General features: G+C 42.8%; 1 protein-coding gene across 2 annotated transcripts in view; it reads left to right on the top strand.

The window, feature by feature from the left end:
• The first annotated feature begins 834 nt into the window (after positions 1-834).
• Positions 835-18,432, top strand: part of PORCN (porcupine O-acyltransferase) — a 36,300-nt gene continuing 18,702 nt past the window's right edge. The window contains exons 1-7 of one of the 2 annotated variants that reach the window (XM_073599762.1): positions 835-1,023; positions 1,137-1,310; positions 2,158-2,350; positions 7,829-7,872; positions 9,815-9,996; positions 11,113-11,243; positions 14,092-14,109. In XM_073599762.1, the coding sequence (XP_073455863.1) occupies positions 1,175-1,310; positions 2,158-2,350; positions 7,829-7,872; positions 9,815-9,996; positions 11,113-11,243; positions 14,092-14,109 (704 nt within the window). In that variant the 5' untranslated portion in view covers positions 835-1,023; positions 1,137-1,174. The remainder of the gene's footprint in view (positions 1,024-1,136; positions 1,311-2,157; positions 2,351-7,828; positions 7,873-9,814; positions 9,997-11,112; positions 11,244-14,091; positions 14,110-18,432) is intronic. The other variant, XM_073599763.1, reaches the window with a different exon arrangement.

The raw sequence follows: 18,432 nt of genomic DNA, 5'->3' as shown, positions 1-18,432 counted from the left end.
GAAGTTGATCAGCTGACCATCAGCTGTACACGGCGCTCGGGCACCTGTTAGCGATGGCTGTGTAAGAGGGCCCCTCGCGGGCTCGCTTCGCTCGCCACGCTTCGGGCACCGCCTTGCTGCGCTCGGCAACTATTTATTCTAACTCTATGTCCACTTGGATAGTAGGGAATGATCCTGGACATAGGGTAAGAATAAATGCGCAGGCGCCATGTACAGCTGACGATCAGCTGTTGAACTTCGGAGACTTTCGGCGTCTCGTTTGTCCTCCGTACTGCGCCTGCACAGTACAGGGCGGACACTTCTGGATAGGGGACTGTATTCGACAAGACACCGGTACATTGCACCCATGTGAGATAACAAAACATGACAGCAGAAGGGAATATTGATCCCGTTGTAGAAGTCTGACCAGTGTCTACATGCAATAGCAAAATGCGACACTAGGTGGCAGCAGAATCGAATTCCAAAAGAAGAATGCAGACGTGTTATATTGTAACCGCATGTAGATAATCTTATTGTATTATCAATAATCCATAATGGATTCTTGCATTTAGAGCGGATCTTTGCTCTCCCTTATACACGCTGTAGTAGGCATTCTCTGCACATGTCTAGTCTTCAATGCTGTGTCTCCCTACTGATCCCACCCCTCCCTCAATCCCATTGGCCAGTGTTCCTGGCAATCAGCAAAACCTTGACAATCTGGGTCATTGGCATGTTCCTGCACTCTGATTGGTCTAGCTGTGCAGTTCCTGATCTCTGATTAGTCAGTCAGTACTGCTTTGCTCGGTGGCATGTAGGGTTGCTCATTTGATTGGCTAGTCTGTATCTGTCCTGCTTTGTTATTGGACAGGCATGGCTAGGCTTGGATTGGGTTATGAGCTGTAGACCTGGTTAGTAACTGGTGCATTTTTCCTCTGGTCTCCTCTCATTTGTTAAGACTAAACACTGTTACTGAAAGCATCCCTCTTTTCTTGGGGAGAGAATGAGAGAAGGGGTGGAATAGAGCAGAACTGGAGCTGTTGCTAGGTAATATATCTGTGCCTTTAATTCTGATAGTGTTCTGTTTTCCTATGGATCTGTATTCATATACATGTCTTTCTATACAGTAGATGATGGAATGTGTGTTTTGCTTCCTGCAGGTTGTGACCGCTGAACCCCCATTTTCCCAGGACCAGACATGGCCGCCTTCAGCCGCAGGGAGTTCTACGAGCAACTGCTCCATGGCTGCGTTATTCCCACCGCCCTGCAAGGGCTGGAGCAGATCTGGGTGCTGCTACTCATGTGCCTGGGCTGTAGGGTGCTCTGGAGGCTGGGTGAGATCCTCTATGTACAGCTTGGGGTGACCTGGATGGAATGGGCCACATTCACCAAAATGCAGATATAAGAACTGTCTGGGCTGTACATGACCAACTGTCATTTGTATATTTTTAGTGTAGGCAAGAAAGTTAAAAGGGTCCGGCTGATTGGTGGCTGCAAGCAACACAGATTTCTTATTTCGGACGATTTTGTAAATGAGGCCCTGTGATCAGTAAACATCACATATAAGAGCTGATTAAAAAAAGTTTGCATCGCATCAAAGGAGACTGTCGGGGGGCGGGGGGGCGGGGGGGTAAAAGCTACTGTTGCTGACACGTGTGAAAATGCTAGTTGCCTGGCTGTCATGCTCATAATCTGGCTCTAATTCTTTCTTAGTATTCAGCATTTCTGACCTAATTTGCTTGCTTGATCCAGATCAGTTACTCAGAAATAGTGATGGGCTCAGGCGTGTTCAAAACCTCACCTGCCCAATCCCACCAGGAAGCCGACACTGCACAGCGCTAATCACAGGCAGTGAGACGTTTCCCAATCTCTGCATTGCTGTGGAACAGGAAATGTCTCACTGCCTGTGATTAGTGTTGTGCAGTGTCGGCTTCCTGGTGGGATCGGGCACGTGGGTTTCGAACACACCAGAGCCCATCTCTATTTAGAAAGTATTAGAGCCGGCGTGTTGGAAAGGACGTTAGCAATGTCAGCCTTTGTATTTTTCTGATGACAGATTTTCTTTAGGAGATTGGTTACACTTTGTAAATGGCGGTAATCAGGAGTAAAGTGGAATTTCTTTGCCGATTGCATTTGTATGTTTTGTATAAAACCAACTTTTTTTGTTCTCTATCTCTGCAGGCCTCCCATCTCACATCAAACACCTATTCACAATCGCCGGTGGTTTCTTCTGCCTCTATCATTTCTTCCGCCTGCAGATGATCTGGGTGGTCCTCATGAGCCTGCTGTGTTACCTGGTCCTGTTTCTGTGCCGGCACTCTCAGCACCGCGGGGTCCTTCTCTCCATCACCGTCCTGATCTACCTCCTTATGGGGTGAGAAGTGCTCTAAAATCAGCAAGCCTAAAGCAACCAATGAGAATTAGTTTCACTGGTATTACCAAAACTGAAATCTGATTGGCTGCAGTGTGTTCCTGCAATTTGCACATAATCTTAGATGACGTCACAAGTGTAGTGTTAGCATGTACATGTCACATCTTGATCTGTGACATTTAGGAAGTGTACAGGTTTAAGGGCCTTCACACCAGGCTGTTGCAGAAATGTATGTTAAGAGTGTTAATGCACAGCATTGCTATTCATTGTGAATGGCACCCCAACACACTTTCTAAACACGTGTGCTGTAATGCACCACAGTGCAACACAACGCACAACATATTGTGCTACTCTGTAAGAAAATGCCAACAGCACTTTATACTGCATGATCTTCTATTATCTCTAAAGAAGAAGGGAATGCTATCTACTTAGTAAGATTTAAATGTTGCCTGTCCTCTACCCTTTACAAATGCTGCACACCGTTTGTAATAAAATGCAGTGTAAATATCTTTTATCTGTTTCGTAACAGTCTTGTGATCACACAGCTCTGGGTCCTGGGTGGCTGCTTAGGCACGTGGGAGGAGACTGACAACTCCCAGAACATGGGTGCCAGTGGGGTGACATCACTGCTTTGGGAATTCCACACCATTATCAGCTTTCACCAAGCCTGTCAAGAGTCAGAGATGTGCGGTCACCTTACTGCTGGGGAACAGATTAAAAAAAGAAAAAAAAAAAAAAAAGGTATTTACACTGTTAGTATAAGTGATGTGCAGCATAGAAACTTTGCTGTCTGTGCCCCCGTGAAGGAGATTCACTCTCTCCAATTGCCTTGATCACTAGTGTCCCCAGCAATGAAAGTGAAATATATCCAAAATATTAAGTTGCCACCTGAACAGGATTAGAGGGGAAATCTTCCAGCGGGGTCAATTTTTCGGAAAAAGTTCCTATTCGAAAATGCGATCGTCTGTACAAATTCCGACGCGCAAAATTCCTATGCATGCTCGGAAACAATTCGACGCATGCTCGGAAGCATTGAACTTCATTCTCTCGGCTCGTCGTAGTTTTGTACGTCACCGCGTTCTTGACGGTCGAAAGTTCAGAGAACTTTTGTGTGACCGTGTGTATGCAAGGCAAGCTTGAGTGGAATTCCGTCGGAAAAACCATCCAAGTTTTTTTCGACGGAAAATCTGCTCGTGTGTACGCGGCATTGGACTGCTTTCACACTGAGGCGCTATAGCGCTAAAAATAGCACCTGCTTAGTGCCTGTAAAGAGTCTCTCCTCTCACTCCAGTGTGAAAGCCCGACTGCTTTCACACTGGAGTGGTGCGCTTGCAGGACGGTAAAAAAAGTCCTGCAAGCAGCATCTTTGCATCGCTCCTAAGGCGCCCCTGCCAATTGAAATCATTGGGCAGCGCTTTGCGGGCGGTTTTAACTCCTTTTTCGGCCGCTAGCGAGGGTTGAAAATGCCCCGCTATCGGCCGAATAGCGTTGCTAAGACTATGGTAAAGTGCCGTAAAAAATAGTGGCTCTTTACCGCTGACGCCCCCAACGCCCCAGTGTGAAAGTAGACTTATATTCTCATTACATGTTGAGTTTATGGACAGGTGAGGGGTAATCTCCCTAATGAGACACAGATGTAAGGCTGGATTCACACATGTAGGCCTTCGGGTTGCAGGCCGGAGTCCAATGCGGTTTTGTTCACCGATTCAGGTACGATTCAGGTGAAATTTTTATTTGAATTTGCACCTAAACCGGACCCAAAATCGCACAGGACCCTTTTTAGAAATGGACTGCGGCCGCCCCACACATGTGAGAGCCGACTCTATTGAAAGCTGTTAAAAAAGCATCCGATTTGCATATACTGTATGTGAACTGAGCCTAAAAAAAAACTGACAATGACTTTTAATCTCCCCTACTCTATCCAAAATGGGGGGGGGGGGGGGGGGGTTTCGGCATTAGCTGTCCTTTAATCATTTAAAACATAGAAATTCTACATTCTGCAGGATGCAAATTTTATTACTTTTCTTTCACTCAAATTAAAGTCTTCCCTACCAGTGTTTATATTGTTTCTGCACACAGCTTAAAGCCAAACCCTGGAATTGTAAAAAAAAAAATTAAATAAAAATTCCCATAGTGACCTGTTTCCATAGCCTCCCCCACCCCCACCCCCCACAACTGCAAGGGATAAATGCTTGTTATTTCTAGGGGTATCAGAGGAGTATTACTGTACTCCCCAATCTGGCTGGCATCAGTGCTGTTCACTTCTCTCTGGGGCTGTGGGTGTGGAGGGGGGGGGGTCCCTCAGTATAATCATGTACAATGTAGCGCTTATTAACCTTGCATTGTAAGTGAAAGAGGCAAGCATGCAACCGCCGCTGAAAGCAGCAATGCATGGAGAAAATCTGCTGGAGCCAGGAATAAGATAAGTATTACTCCTTTTTCCTGTATCCCCTAGACCTAATGAGCATTTAACTCTTGCAGTGTGGGGCCCCCCACTACAAGGGTATTTCTTTCAGTATAAAAACAGCAGTTTCTTTTCTGCCTTTTTTCAGAGAGTTTAGACCACTGATTACCTCACTGATCATAATGTTATTATTCAAACACAAGCAGTAACTTGTGTAGTACAGTAAATTATATTGTATACTCTATCTTGTGGAAAGGGACGTGGCATCAACCAGCCTTTAAAAGTATATTATTATTGCCAGTGACACCTCCTTAAATATCAGGAATAAAATTGGATCCTCCAGTGTCTATACACAGTATATAGTATACTATATATACAATATACAAATGTAACACAAAGGTAAATATGTGCATGTTATATTCTTAAAACATTTCAGTAACGTTGTATATAGCAAAATAGCACAAATATATTACTAAGCACAGAAATAATATTGTAAAGTTGGGAAAATAATTATTTGATCCCCTGCAGATTTTGTAAGTTTGCCCACTTACAAAGAAATAAAGGGTCTATAATTTGTATCATAGGTGTAATTTAAATAGTAGAGACAGAATATCAACCAAACATCCAGAAAAAAACACATGATACAAATGTTATAAATTGAGTTGCAGTTTAGTGAGTAAAATAAGTATTTGATCCCCAATCAAAACATGACTTAGTACTCGGTGGAGAAACCCTTGTTGGCAAGCACAGCAGGTAAGACGTTTCTTGTAGTTGGTGACCAGGTATATCTCAGGAGGGATTTTGGTCCACTCTTTACAGATCTTTTCTAACTCCTTAAGGTTTCTTGGCTATCTCTTGGCAACTCGAAGTTTCAGCTCCCTCCATACATTTTCTGTAGGATTAAGGTCTGGAGACTGGCTAGGCCACTCCATGACCTTAACATGCTTTTTCTTGAGCCACTCCTTTGTTTCCTTGGCGGTATGTTTTGGGTCATTGTCATGATGATAGGCCCATCCATGACCCATCTTCAGCATTCTGGCTGAGGGAAGAAGGTTTGTCATCCAAGATTTTACAATAAATGGCCCCGTCCATTGGCCCTTCAAAGCGGCAAAGTCGGTCTGTACCTTTAGCAGAGAAACAGCCCCAAAGCATAATGTTTCCACCTACGTGCTTGACTATAGGGATGGTGTTCTTAGGGTCATAGTCAGCATTTTTCTTCCTCCAACCAAGCGTGTCCCCCTCCTCAAGAAGGCACATGCACGGTCATGCCAATGAACATCTAATTGATTCAGAGAAGGATTGGGAGAAAGTGCTGTGGTCAGATGAGACCAACATTGAGCTCTTTGGCATTAACTTGATTCGCCGTGTTAGGAGGAAGAAAAATGCTGACTATGACCTTAAGTACACCATCCCTACAGTCATGCACGGAGGTGGAAACATTCTGCTTTGAGGCTGTTTCTCTGCTAAAGGTACAGGCAGACTTTGCTACATTGAGGGGCCAATTATCAGGGCCATGTATTGTAAAATTTTGGATGAGCACCTTATTCCCTCAGCCAGAACACTGAAGATGGGTCTTCCAGTATGACAATGACTCAAACCATACCGCCAAGGCAACAAAGGAGTGGCTCAAGAAGAAGCACGTTAAGGTCATGGAGTGGCCTAGTCAGTCTCCAGACCTTAATTCTATAGAAAATGTATGGAGGGAGCTGAAACTTCGAGTTGCCAAGAGACAGCCAAGAAACCTTAAGAATTTAGAGATCTGTAAAGAAGAGTGGACCAAAATCCCTTCTGAGATGTGTGAAAACCTGGTCACCAACTACAAGAAACGTCTTACCTCTGTGCTTACCAACAAGGGTTTCTTCACCAAGTACTAAGTCATGTTTTACTTGGGGATCAAGTGCTTATTATACTCACTGAACTGCAACTTAATTTATAGCTTTTGATTTATGTGTTTTTTCTGGATTTTTGGTTGATATTCTGTTTTCTATCATTTAGAATACCCCTATGATAAAAAAAATTATAGACCCTTAATTTATTTGTAAGTGGGCAAACTTACAAAATCTGCATGGGATCAAATAATTATTTTCCCCACTGTACATAAAAGCCATTCAATAATACTAACCAGCCAATTGCACCTTCAATGGGGTTATACCCATTGTTCTGTAGTCAGCTTATCTGGAGGCACATCCACATATTTCAAGGTATAGAAGTGACCAGTATTTTGCAGGACACAACTGTTGTAATACAGACCAGTATGTCAAAATAGACTTGTTATGGAGCGCTACTCAGATAAGACATTTCCTCCAATCATTTAAGAGGGCTAACTTTATCCACGTTCGCCGTCGCAGTTTGAATCTAAGTGCCTCCAAACTAAACCTTCGAGACCGTTACTGTTGCTTATGTATGGACTCTTGACTATGCTTTCTGATACTTCCTACTTGCCATTCGTACACCATTGGGTATGAGACCTGGGTATCACTTTCACTCCAAAACAAGATAAAATCCTTCATTTTGCACACATCTTCCATAGCAAATAAATACAAGAAAATGGGATATAAGATCCTGTCCAGATGGTACTGGGTCTCTTGTGTATTGCATAAAAAGGACAGGACAGTCCCGGATACATGTTGGCGCTGCTCTTCGGCAGTGGACACAATCTTGCATATCTTATGGCATTGCCCTAAAAATTGGTCCTGGGAGGATGTGACGGAAACTATAAAGCATTTAACTTCAGTGGACCTCAGTGGAAGTCCCACTGCTTGCCTTCTCCATCTAACGGAAAGACCCATCAGAAAGTACAAAATAGACCTGTTATAGCTGAAGAAACATCAGTGTTCCATGTATATTCCACATATAGTGAGTGCAGAGCTTTCGATTTGCAACCATCTCAGAAAGTGCATACAAAATCAATCCAAAATGGTAGATAAGAGTAATGTGCTATTTTCGTAATGTACGTCATGAAAGTAGCACATTAACTACATTAAAACCTGTGTATGAGCCATTCGGGCAAATATCTTTACACCCATATTTGTGGTGTTTGGCATTTTATTTGATTTGCATGTTTCCTGTCTTGACAGTGAGATGCATATGGTGGATACAGCAAGTTGGCATAAAATGAGAGGTTAGTACTCAAATTTCCTTTGTATTTATAAAAGAAATCCCCGTTCATTGGTTAACATCCACAGACTGTACCCTATAGAGAGAGAGCAACTTGTAGAAATAACACACTATCTATCTACATATGTACAGTAATTTGAGCAATTGTTTAACTTTTTTTTTTTTTATATAATACATAAACCAATATTATTTTTTTTCTTTTTTACTGCGCAAAGAGACCAGGTCACAAACCCATGACAATTAAGATAAGCATCTTAATAACTCGCATAAGTATATGTTTAGCTATATTTTGCCCCCTCTGTGCTCAAAACAAAACGCTACGGAGTCATGACGTTAGCCAAGGAGCTGAGGAATCCTCATACAGTCTGCAAACACTGTTGATGCAGATCTTCCCAGGAGCAGAGCTGGGGTCAGAGAGCAGCTGCGTGCATCTAGAATGTTTCAGAGGTAATTAAAAAGATATAAAAATATATATATATAATTAAATATATATAAAAAGCAGTGCAGCGCAAAAACATTTAAAAAACAATACTAAATAAATAATGGTAAAAAGTCCACGCTCTTCACATAAAGTCTTCGCATACGATGGTCAGCAAGCACCAACAAGTGTCCAACAAAGTGATTACAATTGATAGATAAGGCTCAGCAGTTTTTATTTGCATCGGAGTTATGGCACTTCTTACATTTGGTTGTATTGCCTTTATTCACTGCTGGCGCGGATTACTAGTCGGGTTACCATGGTGATGTACTGTGTACAATTACTAGAAGCGTCAGCTGATTGTGTATATATAGCGGGTGACTTGCGTCCTTCTGTCACCGCTGATGAAGTCCCGCCCCCTTGGGATGTAACGCGTACGGAACCACGTGACTTTTGGTCGTGACGTCACCCATGTCCTACACGCTGATTCTCGTGGAGTACATCACGTTAATGCTATGAATCCTTTGCACTGAAGTTCAGTGCGTTACTTGTAAGTGCACCTTTTATACTTTTAATAAATCTTTATTAAGATTACAGAGAGCACTAGATTTTATTGCTTCCGTTTTATGATACCTACCCACCCGGAGTTGATGGTGAGAGTCCTTATGATCTAGCAAGTTTTCCAGCATCCATCCAGTGTCATTCAGAGATCCTGCTGTGTTCATTCCCTAAGGGAAAACTGCTTATGAGACCTTACTGATTTACTCAGGTGTCCCTATCTTGAGGTGAGCTGCTAGAGTTATCGTTGGAGGTTGTCACTGAGTCACCTTATCTATCAATTGTAATCACTTTATTGGACACTTGTTGGTGCTTGCTGACCGACAATATTGTTGCATTTGGGGATTTGATATTTTGACCCTCAGTGTTCTAGCTGCTGTCTTTAGGGTTTTATTTGAGCTGGTTGTAATTAAAAAGATATTTGGTACAATGGGGACAAAGAATTTGTAAACAAATGCAGCCCTGTATAGGCATAAGTGATTACTTTAACTAGATATGTTTATCTTAACTGGCATAGTAGGGTCTCTTTATGGAATGAATATGCTTTTGCTAATCACATTTGCTAAACTGGTAAATAAAGAATTGATCAAAGCAAACCTATAATTTACCCATTTAGAGCCAAGTGACAATATCAAAACAGGTAGGATAAGGAGAATATACCTACCTCTGTGTATCATCTGCTGCTTTTGTGGCTCACTGGAGGCCCCTGCAGAATCCTTTGCATAAGTTTCGATCCACACTGGGTTGGAGCTTACACAGGACTATATGACAGTAAATGAGCCTGGTGACTGACCAGTCACGTGCACCTCTACACCTAGATGTACTAGATTTTTTTTTTTTTTTTTTTGGAGGCTCTGAAGTGTGCAAAAGGTAATAGTGAAGGGGAAAATATAAGACACTCTATTGAATTGACTAAATACATCCCATCCCCACTACTTTTTCTCTTACCATGTTTTTGAACTTTCTATAGGTGCACAAATGATAGTAGCGATGAAGGCTGTATCTCTGGGTTTCGATGTGGACCGTGGCATCGTCCGCTGCATCCCGTCTCCTGTGGAGTTCATGGGATATGTCTACTTTGTTGGCACTGTCATCTTTGGGCCTTGGATCAGTTTCACCAGCTACCAGCAGGCCTTAAATGGGCAGAAGTTGGTGAGGAACTTTAAAAAGAGAAATTGGCATTAGATACCTGGCCATAATTCATTGGAACCTGTGAGGGTATGGGTGATGAGTTATGGTAGCTGCTATGGCTGACTTGGTACAATCTTTGGTACAATCTTAGGGCTGTCATCCTTATCCTGACTTCGCTAACTGAAAAGTCAGTGACCCAGAACATGTATACAACCAGTAAAGTCTAAAAGGTCTTAAATACTAACCTGCATACTTGGTCCAGGTCACCAACTCGCTAGGTAGCAGAGCCAGCATTAGGGTATCCAAACAAAATGATGCCCAAATTCTTACTCAGACTGGTAGATTTATTATAATCAACTGTGCACGGGGTCAGTCAGTGATGCTCATTACTTGAACAGCCAATTTTTATGTTCCTTTTTTACACCTAATTTATGTCATACATCTGATGACCATTATCTCATTGTAATAGCTTTTAATTGAAGTTGACTTACAAGCAGGTATAAAAAAAACAAAACACAAATTAATGCAGATTAGTATTCATTAATACATAATTAAAATGTTTAAATGCAAGCAGTATAAGAACCTTTTATCTTTTTAAATGTACTTTATCTAAAGAGAGAGTACTCCTGTGACTGAAAGATCAGGGTTGAGCTGCACAGAGGGGGAGCAAAGAGCTACTGTTCTGACTTATTTACAGTACGTGTGTAAATTTCTGGTTGAGCTTTTGAGCTCTATAAACAACACACTTTTTTGAGAAAGAAGCTATGGAAATCCTGAAAAACGCACAGAAGAAGCCAAAAAGCCTGACTGCATACTTAAATGTTTTTGACAGAAAGACCCGCTTCTGTTTACCACTGTAACCAGGCTGTTTTATGCTTTTGTAATGTCAGTGTAGGTGTGACAATGAAAGGCAGCTACTTGGCTTCCAATACAATGTTTTTCTGATGTGAGTTCTAATATTTTCTAGTTTGGAAAATGAGGTCCGGTGTTTGATAAGGAATTGGAGTTTTGCATGTTGTCTGTTCACTCTCGGTAATGTCAAGTGCCTTATTGCCCACAGTGCACTGTGCCTGACCCAGCCCTGCACTTTCTACCTTGTGTCTTGTCTTGATTCTGTTCTCCTTGTGTTTGGTACAGACATTCAGCTGGTTTCGCCGCGTTCTGCGCAGTTTGATTCTGAGCATCTTCTGCCTTCTGATGTCTACTTGCGTGTCTCCATACCTGTTCCCATACTTCATCCCTATCTATGGAGACCGGTTGCTGAGGAAGTAAGGGTTTTTTCCTTTCTCTTTAAAATTGTATTTGCTTATATATGAGACAATGTAACCATCTCAGCCCATGTTCTGTATCTGGATCTCTCTGCTAGTCTCCAGCTGGAACTGTCTTCTGTTCCCAGGATCAGCATTATTTTATGTCCTGACTCTGCTTCCTCTATTCTGTCCTTATCCTTCCTTCTACCTTCCTCCCCATTCCTATTCATCCTTCCCCTTCTTTTTTTTTTTTTTTTTTTTAATTTTATTTCAGAAATGTCACATTACAAGCATATCACATTCGATTATACAGTCTGATTCAAATGGTATACCAGATTAGTATACAATTGTGACAGAAGTTTCACAGATATCAGTAAGATAAAGGTTGGATAAAGGTGCATACCATGGCTAACATGTCAGCATTACAGTAGAACACTGAGAAGCAAACATATCCTGCCTATATACAATCTTGAGCAGGTAAGGGGAGTAATCGGGGATAAGAAAAGCAATACTGGAACAATGTGGGATCATTTTGAAATAGGAACAGAATTAAGATGACCAACTAATTGGATTATATTCCAGGTTGAAAGTAGGAGAAGAAATGTCAGATTTGAAGAAGAAAGTAAGAGAAAAGGAATGAGAACTGGGTTGTTAGGTGAATCCCATTAGGGCACAGGAAAGCACATTTTTTCTCTGGGAGGGAATCGGGGCAATAGAAGAGGAAAATAGAGAGTGGGAGTATAAATCCAATAGGTAGTATCACACAAAACATCTCTATTGTAAGGGCGGAGGGAGGTTATCTACCTGTAAGTAGGCATTTAGATGAGACTTGTATTTAGGTGTCCGTGAATGTGAAATACTGCCATGATCTCCAAGTCTGTCTAAATTTCTTGTTTAAGGTGGATGTGAGATCCTCCATGTAACGAGCCCCTTTGCTCGCTCAGTTCCACTCTCCTGACACTCCTCTGCAGCTATTGAATCAGATTCCAACGTCTGATGGTTCGGTCATCCAATGGTCCGGGATTAGAACCACAGCTCTGTGCCGTTCTAGTCCAGTTGTGATAGCTCAGAACAAACACCAGGCAGGCTGTATGTAAGTTCAAACAGGAATCTATCTTTATTGACAAAATACAGGCTTTTATACACTCAAAGTGGAGGTGCAGACCTCCTGCTCATATTACGCTAACAATACAGGTGTAACCTAATTTACCTAATTAACATGAGCTAATTAACTAATCCCTTTAGACAGCCTAGATGACTCAGACATGACTTTCAGGCCAGACTTTGTAGTTCAGAAAATCCAATCAACATTATCACAATCAACATAGACTCTTCTTTACACAATAGCAGAGTTAATTAACACAAATAACAATGGGAATCTAATGACTCTTAGATCCCATAGTAGACTTATTTACCATACACATTTTAGCAGACAATAGACAGACAGGTGTTGGAATTTACATCAGCATCTCCTAACAGTATCTGTCCCAGCATTATGAATCATTAACTAATCCCTTTAGACAGCCTAGATGACTCAGACATGACTTTTAGGCCAGACTGGCCGTCTTGTAGTTCAGAAAATCCAATCAACATTATCACAATCAACATAGACTCTTCTTCACACAATAGCAGAGTTAATTAACACAAATAACAATGGGGATCTAATGACTCTTAGATCCCATAGTAGACTTATTTACAATACACATTTTAGCAGACAATAGACAGACAGGTGTTGGAATTTACATCAGCATCTCCTAACAGTACCTGTCCCAGCATTATGAATCAGCCACTATTCCAATATGGCAAATCCAGGGTCCCCAGGCATACAGCTCACAAAGAGCACCGTTCCCCCAAATGCAAGGGCCCCCGATCGATCGTCAAGAGGCTAGCATATAGTCCTCTCCAAAAGTCTCTTTCCCGGCTAGGTCTGTCACACTCCATATTTAGAATTCCATTGACTTTGGAAAACCATATTGTTTTTGAGGGCGGGTGTTAGACTGCCTCCTTAGAATTTGAACACAGGCCTAAACTGCATTCAGTAGATGAATGGTCAGGAAGGATTTATACTTCAAGATAGGTCTCTCTGCCATGTGAAGGAGACACGCTGCCGGTTTGTCACTCAAGTCCATAGAGGTAAGTTATTTAATCGTATCTGACTTTTTTCCAGATGTCTGGATCTTTGAGCATTCTCCGAAAATGTGTAACATGGTGCCCATTCATCCTTTCTGATCCTTCTTTATTCTCTCCCATTTCATTATCTCTGGCCCTTCCTTATTCCTTCCTCCCCATTCTTACCTCATTATTGCCTTTTCATTCTCTCTGATTCTTTTTTATTTTTTTTCTTTCTGTCCTTTGTCATTTCATCTGTTATTTCCATATTCTTTACTTTCCATCTTGCACCATCTCTTTTAATTCTGCATCTTCTTCTGTTTCTTATTGCCATGCTCCCCTGATTCTTTATTTCTCTTATGTGCCCTGTCTGTATATCCTAACAGAATCGCTAAAATTTAACTTACATTATCCTGTTGAGTTGGTCCCTCACTAATAATTACTAGCAACATTTTGACCAGCGATGGTGTGACTTCCACTAGTGATAACAGAAGCTGAATTTTAGTAGTTCTTCTGCAAGCAAAGTATTGTAGGTCACATTATTTGCTGTCCTAAAATTAATATTGTTTAAACAGATACAGTGCACTTACTGTACCTAGAAAATGGGTCTCATATGCAGACGGTTCCAAATAAAAAGTGTAATTGGCTGTGAGAGGCTGGCTGTCTGTTGTATTCTCTCTCGATATCTGATATCTAATGTCTGATTTTCAGAATTCTCTCTCTTTTTCTTCCTATCCTTCTAACATGGATTCTTTAGCAAGAAACGCAAAGCCAGGTACAGCACTCTGTCCTCTGTGAATCTCACTTTTGTGTCTCTCATCACTTCAAGTTTCAAGCTTCTGTCTCTTCTTCCATCTAGCATTCCCAGCTAAGCAGCATAAAATACCCTTAAACTAATGTAGATGACTTTTAAAACAGTGCGGGAACTACCAGGGTTGCAAAGGTCACACTTGTAACCGAGCCCTGGTGTTACACCATCTTGGGGGGGCCCTGGGCCCCTCCCCCAGCATAAGCTGGCTTAGGTCCTCTGTGCCAATTCCCAGAGCCCAGTGCCAGAGCAAGTTCAGGCACTGAGCTCCGGTTACCTGTCTAACGGGGCGCGTCAGCGTGGGCACCCGGGTCCCCTGCCCCGCACCTCTTGTGGGGTGCCCAGGGTCCCACACGTGGCTATCGACCCCTCTGTGGCAGCCGGCATGTTTCCCAGCTGACTGTCTGCACAGTGCACACCTCACAGACCTCACTGAAGCCGGCTCCTACTCCTTGGCTTCGATGTTCTGTACACAGACAGGAGGAGCCAGGGAGGAGGAATATTAAACTGGAAGAGCCATGCTTATGATCTGAGTTCTGTGTTTATTTCTGTATACAGAGGAGGGGGACACATTAATTGGGGGGGGGCAGGTAATAAGAATTTACACCAGGAGGAGTGACAGGGGGTGATAAGAGGATATGTGCTGGAGGGTGCATTGGGAAGGGAGAGGACTTGCGCAGATTTCAGATTTCAAAGCCCTCGCACGGTCTACTAAAAAATAAATAAATAAATAATAATATTGTACAAAAAAACACTGACACCAGTGGTGGAAGTACTTGCAACCAGGCCCTGGCATTCCCAGCCAGGGGTCATGGGGGCCCTTTATGGTTTTTTGCACCGGGGCCCTGAAGGTTCTAGTTACACTTCTGCTTTGAAGAATAACATTAACATATTTCAGAAAATGAACAGAAAGGGCAGTGGTTATGCTAAAGATTTGATTATCTGAGAAGATGTATTCCTGCAGACTGACTTCCTGCCCAGAAACTCACATGTTATTACAGACAGTCTTTCATCAGCCTGAAATGGCCGATAACACGAAGATCAACTCAAGTTGAACTTTAGGTGTAAAATGTTTTTAGGTATAAAACTTTGACTGGTATTATTATTAACCCAAGGTTACATTCTTGTCCTATTGACATGTTAGTAGTAGTTTTATCAATAATTTTGTCAAGAATAGCCTGTTTATGGGGAGATCCATGATGTAACCATCCAGTAAAAAAAAATTAAAAAATTAGGCTGCACAATAAATTCCTGTGCCTGTGCTGGGAGTCCACACATTCTTAAGTTTGAAAAGGGGTCAATAGCTGGATTGGTGAGATGTGGATAGGCACTGATGTGAAAGGGAGGATCGTTACTGTTCAAGCAGGAGTTAGGTGCAATATATTTATATATGGTCAGTCATAGTCTTTGGAATGTGGATGGAAAGGCAGTTGCTTAGTGGATAAACATGACGGCTCAGAACTTACAAAGTATACTTGGGTTAGCTGTGTGTTAAAAAAAAAAAAAAAAAATCCACCTTCTGACCCCTACTCCCCAGGTTTGCCATTTGTGTAACCAGCTTTGCAACATTCTGATTGTGCATTCCTTTTTTTTTTTTTTTTTTTTTTTTTTTTTTTTTTTTTTTTTTTTTTAGACCAACAGTTCTGTAGTGCTAGAGCCTACCTAATCACGCAGTATAATTTACAGTGAGGACGGAAAGTATTCAGACTCCCTTACGTTTTTCTCTTTGTTATATTGCAGCCATTTGCTAAAATCATTTAAGTTCATTGTTGACATTTTTGCAGATTTTTAAAAAAAGAAAAACTGAAATATCACATGGTCCTAAGTAGACCCTTTGCTGTGACACTAATATATTTAACTCCGGTTCTGTCCATTTCTTCTGATCATCCTTGAGATGGTTCTACACCTTCATTTATGTCCAGCTGTATTTGATTATACTGATTGGACTTGATTAGGAAAGCCACACACCTGTCTATATAAGACCTTACAGCTCACAGTGCATGTCAGAGTAAATGAGAATCATGAGGTCAAAGGAACTGCCTGAAGAGTTCAGAGACAATATTTGTGGCAAGGCACAGATCTGGCCAAGGTTACAAAAAAATTTCTGCTGCACTTAAGGTTCCTAAGAGCACAGTGGCCTCCATAATCCTTAAATGGAAGACATTTGGAACGACCAGAACCCTTCCTACAGCTGGCCATCCGGCCAAACTGAGCTATCGGAGGAGAAGAGCCTTGATGAGAGAGGTAAAGAAGAACCCAAAGATCACTGTGGCTGAGCTCTAGAGATGCGGTTGGGAGATGGGAGAAAGTTGTAGAAAGTCAACCATCACTGCAGCCCTCCACCAGTTGGGGCTTTATGGCAGAGTGGCCTGACGGAAGCCTCTCCTCAGTGCAAGACACATGAAAGCCCGCATGGAGTTTGCTAAAAAACACCTGAAGGACTCCAAGATGGTGAGAAATAATATTCTCTGGTCTGATGAGACCAAGATGGAATTTTTTGGCCTTAATTCTAAGCGGTATGCGTGGAGAAAACCAGGCACTGCTCATCACCTGTCCAATACAGTCCCAACAGTGTAGCATGGTGGTGGCAGCATCATGCTGTGGGAGTGTTTTTTAGCTGCAGGGACAGGACGACTGGTTGCAATCGAGGGAAAGATGAATGCGGCCAAGTACAGGGATATCCTGGAGGAAAACCTTCTCCAGAGTGCTCAGGACCTCAGACTGGGCTGAAGGTTTACCTTCCAACAAGACAATGACCCTAAGCACACAGCTAAAATAACGAAGAAGTGGCTTCACAACAACTCCGTGACTGTTCTTGAATGGCCCAGCCAGAGCCCTGACTTAAACCCAATTGAGCATCTCTGGAGAGACCTAAAAATGGCTGTCCACCAATGTTTACCATCCAACCTGACAGAACTGGAGAGGATCTGCAAGGAGGAATGGCAGAGGATCCCCAAATCCAGGTGTGAAAAACTTGTTGCATCTTTCCCAAAAAAGACTCATGTCTGTATTAGATCAAAAGGGTGCTTCTACTAAATACTGATCAAAGGGTCTGAATACTTAGGACCATGTGATATTTCAGTTTTTCTTTTTTAACCACTTGCCGACCGCCGCACGACTATATACGTCCGATCGGACCCCCCCCCGGTGCCTGCGGCGGTCGGCAAATCTCCCCCGGCGATCGGAGGTGAGGGGGAGGCCATCCATTCGTGGCCCCCCCCTCGCGATCGCTCTCAGCCAATGGGATCATTTCCCTGCCTCTGTATTGTACACAGAGGCAGAGGAAATGATGTCATCTCTCCTCGGCTCGGTATTTTCCGTTCCGGGCCGAGGAGAGAAGACTGAAATGTAAGTGCACCAACACACTACACACACAGTAGAACATGCCAGGCACACTAAACACCCCGATTCCCCCCCCCGATCGCCCCCCGATCCCCCCCCAATCACCCCCCCCGTCACAAACTGACACCAAGCAGGTTTTTTTTTTTTTTTTTTTTCTTATTACTGTATTGGTGTCAGTTTGTGACAGTTACAGTGTCAGGGCAGTGAGTGTTAGGCCCCCTGTAGGTCTAGGGTACCCCCCTAACCCCCCCTAATAAAGTTTTAACCCCTTGATCACCCCCTGTCACCAGTGTCGCTAAGCGATCATTTTTCTGATCGCTGTATTAGTGTCGCTGGTGACGCTAGTTAGGGACGTAAATATTTAGGTTCGCCGTCAGCGTTTTATAGCGACAGGGACTCCCATATACTACCGAATAAATGTTTTAACCCCTTGATGGCCCCCTAGTTAACCCTTTCACCACTGATCACTGTATAACTGTTACGGGTGACGCTGGTTAGTTTGTTTATTTTTTTATAGTGTCAGGACACCCGCCGTTTATTACCGAATAAAGATTTAGCCCCCTGATCGCCCGGCGGTGATATGCGTCGCCCCAGGCAGCGTCAGATTAGCGCCAGTACCGCTAACACCCACGCACGCAGCATACGCCTCCCTTAGTGGAATAGTATCTGTACAGATCAATATCTGATCCGATCAGATCTATACTAGCGTCCCCAGCAGTTTAGGGTTCCCAAAAACACAGTGTTAGCGGGATCAGCCCAGATACCTGCTAGCACCTGCATTTTGCCCCTCCGCCCAGCTCGGCCCAGCCCACCCAAGTGCAGTATCGATCGATCACTGTCACTTACAAAACACTAAACACATAATTGCAGCGTTCGCAGAGTCAGGCCTGATCCCTGCGATCGCTAACAGTTTTTTTGGTAGCATTTTGGTGAAATGGCAAGCACCAG

This window comes from Aquarana catesbeiana, linkage group LG09 (genome assembly GCF_042186555.1).
Source record: "Aquarana catesbeiana isolate 2022-GZ linkage group LG09, ASM4218655v1, whole genome shotgun sequence".
Taxonomy (NCBI): Eukaryota; Metazoa; Chordata; class Amphibia; order Anura; family Ranidae; genus Aquarana; species Aquarana catesbeiana.
Note: the sequence above shows the minus strand (reverse complement) of the source record. Positions and strands in the feature narration are given on the sequence as shown.